This window comes from Elephantulus edwardii, unplaced genomic scaffold (genome assembly GCF_000299155.1).
Source record: "Elephantulus edwardii isolate Elephantulus edwardi_28Jun2011 unplaced genomic scaffold, EleEdw1.0 scaffold00122, whole genome shotgun sequence".
Lineage (NCBI taxonomy): Eukaryota > Metazoa > Chordata > Mammalia > Macroscelidea > Macroscelididae > Elephantulus > Elephantulus edwardii.
In genome coordinates this window covers 470,912-482,087 of record NW_006399872.1, presented here as the reverse complement: position 1 = coordinate 482,087, position 11,176 = coordinate 470,912, and the positions used below count along the sequence as shown (strand labels likewise).

General features: G+C 36.1%; 1 protein-coding gene across 1 annotated transcript in view; it reads left to right on the top strand.

Moving 5' to 3' along the window:
- Positions 1-8,031, top strand: part of STPG2 (sperm-tail PG-rich repeat containing 2) — a 555,694-nt gene extending 547,663 nt beyond the window's left edge. Inside the window, exon 9 of the mRNA XM_006893099.1 lies at positions 7,951-8,031. Within this exon, the coding sequence (XP_006893161.1) occupies positions 7,951-8,031 (81 nt within the window). The remainder of the gene's footprint in view (positions 1-7,950) is intronic.
- The last annotated feature ends 3,145 nt before the right edge of the window (positions 8,032-11,176 follow it).

Here is an 11,176-nt window from a genome sequence, read left to right as displayed (position 1 = left end):
TACTTTGGACATGTTGTGAGGAGAGACCGATCCTTAGAGAGGGACATCATGCTTGGGAGGGTGGAGGGAAGGCGCAGGAGAGGGAGGCCCTCTCTGAAGTGGATTGATTCAGTGACTGGAATAATTGGGTTGGGAGTGTCAGAGACAGTGCAATTGGCACAGGACAGAGCAGAGTTTAGGGCTGTTGTACATAGGGTCGCTATGAGTCGCAGGCTACTCGATGGCACATAACAACAACAACAACAAATTAGGAAACAACAATATATGTTGACAGTAACAACCTTAGAAATGTTGCATACAGTATGTATTACAACACCAAAGATTTAAATATTACCATGTTGATTTTAAATTTAGTTATTGAATTAAAGACAGATTTTTCAGAACATATGTTTACCATGTTTTAAATGATTTCTTATTGCTTCAATTTTATCTCTTTTGGCTGCTATTTTGAATAGCATCTGATAATTTGTCCACAGGAATCAGAAGTCTACAGACAAGAAGACCAACACAACTTAGATAATGAAAAGCTTGCAGGAACACTAAATAGCACAAAACATTCTTTGGCGTTGTCAGAGATTTGAGTTAATTTTGATGATGACCATTTTCAGTATTGTTATTGTGATTGTTAGATAACATTGAGAATGTTCATAGGGTTTCTATGAGTTGTACTTGGTGGCACATCACAACAACAAAACATCTATGAAGAACAATTTTTTTAAAATTTGTTTATTGTGCGTGTACTGTCAAATCAGATCTGACTGGTACAGGAGGGAAATTATCCCTCCTTCTCCAGCAGAGCATCTGGTGGATTTGAACCATGTACCTCTGGGATTGCAATACAGCTTCTTGCCACTAGGCCACCAGAGCTCCCTTGAAGAACAAATTTTAACACTATCCTATCTTAGCAATCCTCAAAATCTCTAACATATTTGAGCCTATTTCTGAATTCTATGTATCAGTCCATCTTGTTGAAAATCATCAATTCTTTGCCATCCTTACACCTTTTCAGGCCTGATATCCCTGTCCAAGGACTACCTTCTTCTAGCAATATGCTTAAAGTCTGGGAGATAGAACTCTATCACCTTTGCCTCCAGGGAGCACTCTGCCTGCACTTTCTCTTAAACATATATGTTTGTCCTATTGGCCTTCCATGGGATACTCAGTACTTTTCTCCAACACTACAACTCAAAGGCATCATTTCTTCTTTTGCCATCCTCATTCATTGCCTCAGTCTCAGAAGTGTATCGCAAGTGATTGGAAAGAAAATGGTGTGAATCAGGTGTACCTTAGTCCTCAAACTGACATCATTGCTCCTCAGTGATTTGGAGATATCCCTCACTGCAGATTTCCCAGTGTAATACATCTCCTGATCTCCTGGACTACTTTCAGTATTAGAGTGAAGGTAATCTTGTTGGCAGCATCGTGAAAGATGGTGAAGAGATTGAGATTATTGGCAGCTTCAGTTTTCTTGGTTGTACAATCAACATCCGTGGTATCAGCTGTCAGAAAATTAAAAGATAATTACATTGGTAAAATCTGCTGTCAGAGACTTCTCCAAAGTACTGAAGAGCAATGATTTCATTCTGGAGACTAAGGTGTGCCTGATATGGGCCATAGTCTTTGCAATTACTTGCTATGCATCAGAGAGCTAGACAATGAGTAGGGATGATAGAAGGAGAATTGATGCCTTTGAGCTGTGGTGCTGGACAAGAGTACACCAAAGACTGCTAGAAAAGCAAAAAGGTTCATCCTAGAGAGGGTGAAAATTATCTTCTTGGAGCCAAGGATTCTGAAGCTTCATCTGACATACTTTGGGCATGTTACAAGAAGGGACCTGTCCTTAGAGAGGACATCATGCTTGTAAGGGTAAAGGGACAGCACAAGCGAGGAAGACCCCAGATGAAAGAGATTGATTCAGTGACTGGGTAATGGGAGTAGGTGTATCAGAGACAATAAGTTTGGAACAAGATAAAACAGGGTTTAAGGCTATTGTAGATAGTGTCACTATAAATTTCAAGTGACTCTATGGCACATAACAACCACCACCAAAACAACCACCACCACCTTTTTTTTTGCAAATTTGAAAATCACTTATGAAGTTTCAAACAATTGATCAAGAAAATTAAGAAAACCCTTTTGCAATGAAATTTCTCGCATAATTGGACAATATTTAAAACTATAACAATTACTGTATAGTCCATATAAATTAGTTATTATAAATTAATTCTTAATTATTTTCTATACTATTATGAATTAAACTTTGTGTTTTGTTACGTGATGTTGGGTCGCCAACTACTCATAGCAACACTAAGTAGAACAGCTCTGAACCCTGGTCTATCCTGAGCCAATCTCATCATCGCCAACAGATCAAACCCACTTCTCCAGTCACTGAGTCAATCCATCTAACCCTGGCTCTTCCTTTCCTATGCTGTATCCTCCACATTTCCCATCATGATATTCTTTTTCAAGGCCACATACCCAAACTATGTGAGACACAGCTTCAGAATTCTTGCCTCCAGAGAACAGCTTGCTTTCACTCTCTCTAGGACTGACCTGTTTGTTCTCCTGGCAGTCTACAGTATGTTCAACACTCTTCTCCAGAACCACAGTTCAAAGACATTGACTCTTCTTCTATAGTCTTTAGGCATTGTTCAGCTTTCTGACATATAGCAAATAATTGTGAAAACCATGGCCTGTATCAAGCACACCTTAGTTTCCAGACTGACGTCATTGCTCATTAATACTCTAGAGAGGTCCTGGACAGCAGACTTTCCTAATGTAATTCATCTTTTTATTTCATGACTGATGGTGCCAAGAGTATTCACTGTGGAACCAAGCAAGCTGAAGTAGTTAACAGTCTTAATTTCTTCTCTTTTTATAGTGAAATTGCCAGTTGGCCCAGTGGTGAGAATGTTTGCTTTCTTGATGCTGAGCTTCAATCCAAATTGAATACTACAGTCTTTGAACTTCTGCAGCATATGCCTCATGATCTCCTCAGTTTTAGCAAGCAATGTTTTGTCATCTTTATAATGCAGGTTGTTAACAAGTCTTCCTCCAATCCTGATTCCACATGAAAGTTCAGCTTCCCAAAATTCAGTGAATTAATGATGCCAGTTTTTGAATTAATTTATTAATATCAGTATACTTTTAAAACTTCTTTTGCTATTGCTGCTGTTCTTTTTCTTCTTCTCACGGAACTGTGACAATTGTATTTTAAAGCAAAAGTTTGATTACATTCTACATTTTTAGTATGAGTTCAAATTAGCAATAATGATAATGGCTGCCATTTACTGGGAATTAACTATGTTTAGAGTAAGGACTTCACCTTCCTTATCTTTGTTTATTCTCCTTATAACATTAGATAAAAACACTATTAGGATCTCATTTTGTGATTTACAGAGGCAAACTGCTGTTTAGGAAGGGGATGACACTCCTGCTTCCAAATATATGTGAAAAGTGATAATTAAGAAATCGTAATCATTCATGCTCTGACATTATTAAAATTATTATATTAAAAGATAAATACTAATTTCATTAGAAACAAAATATCAATTTATAATTTAAAACATTTATTAGTTCAGGAAGAATGTATATTTCATAATCAATGATTATTTAGCATCCATGAAATTGAATACCAATTATCATATTTTTGCAATTGCATAATTAGCTTTGATAATTCTCTTTTTGTTCATTTGCTTTTTAGCAATGAGGTATTTATTTTAGAAATTACTCTGCCAGCAGATCTGTGCTGGATTTTGTTGTATTGTTTGTTGTTTTTATTTTTTATTTTATATTGGTTTGCTTACCCAGTTCATATACACTGTGTTTCACACTAGTCTTATTTACATTGTGTTGCATGCAATCATTCCCATGCATTAAGTTTTACAAAAATTAATCATTATTGGACTATGCCTATCATTGTCTTAAATAAACTTGCAATATAAACATGCTTGAATACCATTAGATTTAATAAAATTATGTTCTCCAGAGCATATAATTCATAAAATTTAAAAAAATACAAATCCATTATGATAAATATTGTTTTATTCATTTGTTAATATTATTGCATATCTTATAAATTGATTTTAAATCACTTTAAATTTAATGATTTGAAACTAGTGTTCTTTTCTATTTCACTAGTAACTTTATTTTCTTCCGTGAATACATTGATTTCTCAAAATATAATAGAAAATATGTGATAGGTATTCTTGGATTATTATTTCCTTCATTTTTAGTCCTCACATTATAATGAAACACAACTCTGAAACTCTTGGAAATCAAATATTAAGGCATATTGCAAAAGGATGTTTAAAATTTAAAGAGGTACCTAATAGGGGGAGAACCAATATAAAACAATGTAGTACAGTGACTGCAACAAGAGACATGATTATGGCAGAGATTGCCCTTTCACTCATCTTCTGCTTTTTCTAGCATAATGTCTTTTTCTAATGACTATTGTCTTCTCACAACTTACCCAGAGTGCATGTGATGAAGTTTCAGCACCTGTCCTTTAAGGACACCATGATTGCACATCTTCTAAGACAGATTTGTTTGTTCCTTGGGGATCCATCATATATTAAATACTCTTTCACCAACATCACAACTCAGTCATGAGTTCTTTCTTAATCCTCTTTATTCCTGATCAATAAAAGAAAGGAAGACTTAGAGCAAGATGGATAGACACGGTAACTTTAGCACAATGATCTTGAACATGGCAGAGGTTGTGAGAATGATACAGGACAGGCCAATGTTTCTATCTCAGTGTATGAAGTTGCTGTGAGGTGGAATCAACTTGAGAGCAGCCCTAGTGGCTTAGTGGTCAATATTAGAAACCCTATTGGACAGTTCTCCATTTTTCATATATAAGGCAGACAGTTCAAGTACACCAACTACTATGTGGGGAAAAGAAGGACAATCTCCCATATGATTTGTTGTTGTTTATCACAAAGTCGGAACTGACCTATCTCTGTACATGCTAGATCAACAGTGCTGATAGAACATACCAAAGTTCAGCCTGTCTATATTGTAAAAAGAAATATTGGATGTTATAATGAAGAGATACATTGTATTTAGAGGAAGAATAAATACAAGCCCTCCTTCAGCTAATGCTGAATAGATGTACAAAATGGAGAAGATTTGTACTGGAGAAATGAATGTTGGAAGCAGTAGATTTTAAGCGCCTGAGTCTTAGCCTGGGGGAAGATTAGACCCATGGAGTACTCTGAATAGATATGCATTTTAATGAATCTGTAGAGTCACCTTGGGCTTTTTATTGAAGTAATTTATGTTTGGAAATATATAACAACGAAGAGATAGGCTGAGCTTGAGTGTGTTCCATCAGCACTGTTGATCTAGCATGTACAATATGGATGGATGAATGGATTAGCCTAAAATAGTTGCTGGCTTGAGGAGCAGGGAGTCAAAAAAGCTCCATCTAGTTTCTTTGGCTCCTTGTGAGGGCTAAGAACAAAAGACCAGTTGGATTTGAATATAGGAAGAAGTTTGTGTTCTCAACTATTGCCCATTTGGACTTAGCCACTGATAGCTGGAGGTGAGTTGACTAGTACCCAAGCAGATGAAGATGTTTCATGCTATGAGCTAGTATTGATTGTTTGAACCTGGTGACTTGTCCTTGACTGGAATTTGATTATGGATGTAGATGCTAAATATTCTTGCTAGAACAAAAGATTCTTCAGAGAAAGGAACATGCTTGATTTCAGCTACACTAAGTGATAATCTACAATGCTTATCAGTCTCTACAAACCAGCCTGCATACCTATAGTCCTGTGAATCATTCCCTTGATAGGTCTGAGTCTCCCAGTGAACCCCTGAACCCAAGGGACATAGATGAGTGAGGGAACTGAACTGTTGATATCAGAAATCTTGGCATTATACAACAAATTAAACATTTGGGACACTATTGACTCCACACTTGTAACTGGTCTGCTACTAATCATAATAAAACAAATTATTAATATACCTGAAATACATATTTTCAGGTTTGCTTTTTTCTTGGTTGTTGTTAAGTGCTGTTGAGTCATATGACTCATAGCGTATAGCCTCATAAATATACTAGAGACTCAGTTATAACCAGTTCCTACTCAGCAGAAGTGAGTATGAGGTTGTGGTGTTAGTCAAAATTTGAGTTTTTTAAATACATTTCCTTTGCTCCCACTGGTCTCCAGCTGCTTTAACTGCACATACATGATCTTTCTACCATTAACAGCTGTGAGAATAAGATAAGAGAGTGAGTGTTCCCCACACTGAGGAGCAAGACTGAGAGAACTGAAGCAAGAACCTTTGAGAGCAAGACCCTGGTGAGAGTGAGACCTTGGTGAAAATGAGAACCTGGTGAGGCCAAAATCCTGATGGAAAGATCCTAGTGATGATGGTGGAGAGACTGTAGCATTACTGTGGAGAAACTATGGTAAGGCATAAGCACAGGGTCCCTGAGATAAAGACACAGTTAAAGGTATTGAAATGATTGCTGGATCATGGAAAGAGAAGTGTGCTTTACTGTTAATCTCACTTGGGACTGCTGGACTAGACCTGGAGTTGTATAGAGAGATATTCTTTGCCTCTCCCAGGCAAAGAATTTCCCAAGCTATTTCTCTAATAAACCTCACTCTTGGTTTACTGAGAGCAATGTTTGTGAGTCAAAAATGAATAAATGAATCTCTTGGTGCTAGTATAGCTCTAGAGGCATCACGGGCTGGCCTACAGGCTCTACATCTGCTTTCTGTTCTGGGGCATTGAAGAGGTTTGTTATTCTCACTCCCTCCAGCCCTTTCAGAAAGATGCTCTTGGCCTGTGTCCCCATGTCTCATTTTCTGTTCCTTTGCAGAGGTGATGGGTAGGAGTTATAGAAGACATATTCCACCACAAAATTCATACTGCAAAATCATTAATTTTAATACAAGCTATACGATTTTGGTTCTTACTACAATGTTAAAATGTTATTAGCAAGGAAATTGTGGTTAGAAAAATGATGTACCTTACTCAAGTTAGGAATAAGCCACAAATTGTAGCAATGAAGTCAAGTATATTAGCTCAAAGGCTAGATTTTTGTTTTGTTTCCTTTTTCTTTTCACCACATGGAACTCTTTCTATTTTCCTAAACTAACAATTATGCATCCACTCCAACTATGCAAATATTAAAGATTCATACTAATGATGAGTAAATTTAATTTGGGTTCTTCCACCATTCTGTTAATAACTTTTCTTTTAAGTCATTTTTACATTCACATAATACCTTGTGATTATCAAATTCAGAGAATGATCTGTTTATTTAAATGTGTGTATTTTAATCTCCAGTATTTTAGCCAAGTTCTTCTTGGTTCTGACCAAGAGTGTGAGTTTCTAATCCAAACAAATGTGTCCATTTAGAACATAGCTAATGAATATATATAAATAAAAATATAAAATAAAAATAAAAAAATAAAAAGTATATATATTCAAAATGAATATATATAATGAATATATATATAAATATATATTTATATATATGGACCTCCTTCCTTAAAAGGAAATATGGATGACAGACAGTGTGCTGACAGTGTGCTAGTGAGGTGAGGCTCTATTTATGGTCTCCTTCTCTAAGTGGGCCTTGGGGCTGAAATCTGGGTCAATGAGATGTTTCCATGGAGAGTTCAAAGTTTCATGGGTGGTTTTCAATCTAGTCTTTGTTCTCCAATGTCATTCATGCACCCAAAGCACTAATTCTATGCATGTATGTCAATATTGGCTTCCTGATTCTGATAGTTCAATTTTTTTAAAGCATAATTTTCTTGACTCTAATCCTAACATTCCTCTGTTAAAAGATCAAGACACTAAAATATGATAGGATTTTGAATGCTATGCTTTATCCTATTTCTTTTAAAATTCTTTATAGTACACTTTAATGGTAAATTCTGTAAATTAGAAGTTTCTATTTTATTGCTACCCTTTCAGTTAATGACCATGGATAAGTTCTATGGTGTCAAGTTCAGTGACAAAGCAAACATCTTAAATCAGTCGGCTCCTAATTCTTAAACAACTTAGTCATACATTTGGAATTAAGACCAATAGTCGCTTCTCTTTATATGGCAGTCATAGTTTGCCTGCTCTTCAATATGGGTTAAAGCTCAACATCAAGAAGACAAAGACTGTCATGGTAATTGGAGTAATAGGGGTAGATGTGTTGGAGACATTGAGACTGGCTCAGGATAGAACAGAGTTCAGAACTATTGTACATGGGGTTGCTATGAGTTGCAGGCAACTCAATAGCATATAACAACTTCAATTACTTTTTGAACCCTATATTTTTAATCCAGGAAAAATTTGTGTCTTTCAGGCTCCAGTGTACTACATCAAGCAGATGGTGCTACAACTATTTTATTCAGCTGTGTCTCCTAACCCTATGTCTGTCAAACTACTTGCACAATAGTCTGAGCATTTAGGGACCCACAGAAGTAGGGCCATGGAAAGATTTGGAGGCCTTGAAAGCAGGACAATGCCCAATTCCAGTACACACATACACACACACACACACACACACACATGCACACACACATACATATATTTGTTGTAGTATATATGTATATAAATGTGTGTATATGTGAATATATTTTTGTTGTTGTATATGTTTGTGTGTGTATGTGTGTGTGTGTGTGTAATTGTTGTTGTTGATTGTCTTCTAGTCGAGCATGACAGCAACCCCTATGAACAAAAGGCCCCTCTACAACTATTGACACTTATCAGAGATCATAGGGTTTCTGGAGGCATGTTATTTAGGAAATGGATACCATTCCTGTTTTTATATCCATATATCCATATCTCTCTCTCTGTGTGTCTATCTCTATCTCTATCTCTATCTCTATCTCTATCTATTCTATCATCTATCTATCTATCTAAATTTTTTTGGTTTTTTTGTTTGTTTTATGTGGAGTGAAGTCAGATCATCATTGCTGCCCCTCCAGTAGGTTTTCAAAAGATCTAAACCCAAAAGGAAGAGATTACTTATTTTTCTCCCACAGAGAAGCTTTTGAATGCAAATTCCATGTGTTTGGATTGGCAATATAATTCCTTACATCATTAAATCACCAGAGATAATGAGATAATAAATTTAAAAAACTGATATAATTTATTTAACAATAGCAATTTTTTACTAATTCTTCAAACATTTGGCTGCTTTGTTATTAGACCTGTAAAACTGGGATAATAATGGTAAAGTTTTTCTCAAGCTCACACTCTATAATGCATATGAACAATTTGCCTACTATAAATATACTAATCAGATATTATTTGTCTAATATGTGGATTGAATGAATCTAGTAATGCCTCTGGATTTTGGAATGTTGTCATTATCAATACATTTCAGGAATGGTATGTATGAAGAATCTACCCTTTTATATCCATTCTGTGATGAGTTTAAGGAGTTTACAATATCATATTCCATATTTCCTCTTTAATTCTGACAGGATTACTGTGAAATTCCAGTTTTAAAATGTGTATGTGTTGGAGTACACCGAAGCTTGTGTTGAGAGAGAAGTCTCCATAGCCCAGCAGCTACAAGACAAAACCTAATTTAACAAATCCATCAAAATAATATGAAGATTCATCTACAAACACCCATTTCCCTTAAGAGGATCATGTTCATATTACTGGTCAAATGCTGAAAGGAGCCATATTATGATGAATTGCTTTTGGGATATGACAGATGTCGTCTATCTTAAGTTAACAAGACATAAACTAGTGTGTTATAGCTTACTTGTTCATTTCTCTTTTAAGTATGTTAACAGTAGATCAGTTAAGTTTTTGCAACCTGACTATGTTCCTACTATTTGTAATGTGACACAAAGAGGTTCTTGTTCAGTACACCAAGGTAAACTGTTCAGAAGCCCCCAAAAGTCATTATGATTTCAGTGAACTGCACTGAAACCTTTAAGGTGTATAGAGTAGACCAAAGTATTTTTCTTCTTCTCTTCCTATTGTGTAGATAAAGCTTTATCTGAAATATCCACTTCAAAAGTAAAGGTCATTTCCAGAAAACTTCATGAACTGACATAAACCTGAGAGTGTAGAGTGAGAGTCATCCTATGAAAGACTACTTCTTTTTATGTAGTAGAATCTTCTCTCTTTCTAAAGAGAACTAAAGCCTACTTTGTAAGTAAAATAAGACCTTTGGATCAAACTGGCTTTATATAATGTGTGGTACTTAATCAAAAGACTGTACATTCAGTTATAAAGTATAACAATTAAAAAGTAACATACCTACCAAAGATATGTTTTGATGTTTACTATACATATACCTCCCATGTGATTTACTGTCTCTGAAACCCACTAAAGGGTCAGCTATGTGTTGATGCTAACTCGTTGTTAGTGCCAACATGCTCTAATTGCATGCCATCAAGTTAGCGTCAACCTATAGCTGACCCTCCAGTGGGTTTTAGAGACAGTAAATCACATGGGAGGTATATATATAGTAAACATCAAAACATATCTTTGGTGAGTATGTTACTTTATACATGGTGTTACTTTTATAACTACTATTTGTGCTTTATTGACTACATACAAAGACTGTGTGAATCATGACAAATTGTGGCTGACATCGAGAAGGAGTCCCAGAGCACTTGATTCTGCTCATGAGGAACCTATACCTGTTGTGTGAATGGAGCAGGGGAGCACTACATGGTTTGGAATTGGGAAGGGAATGTGTCAGGGTTGTATTCTATTTCCATACCTGTTTAAACTAAATGCTGAGCAAATTATCCGAGAAGCTGGACTCTATGAAGAGGAATGTGGCAGCAGAAGTGGAGGGAGACTCATCAATAACCTGCCTTATGTAGATGACACAACCTTACTTGCTGAAATTGAGGAGGACTTGAAGGACTTGTTACAGAAGATGAAGGAATGCAGCCTCTCTGAGATTCTTCTTTATATTCATTCCTCTATGCTATGTCCACCTGCCTTCTGCGCTTTCTCCCTGGGCCAGTACTCAACTTTTGATCTTGATCCTGTGAGTGAGCATCTCTGTAGTGCTTTGTTGTTATTATGTGCTGTCAAGTAACTTGTGACTCACGTTGTTGTTGTTATGTGCCGTCGAGTCATTTGCGACTCATAGCGACCCTGCTCAATCCTGTGCCAATTGCATTGCCTCTGACACACCATCCCAATTACCCCAGTGACTGAACCAATC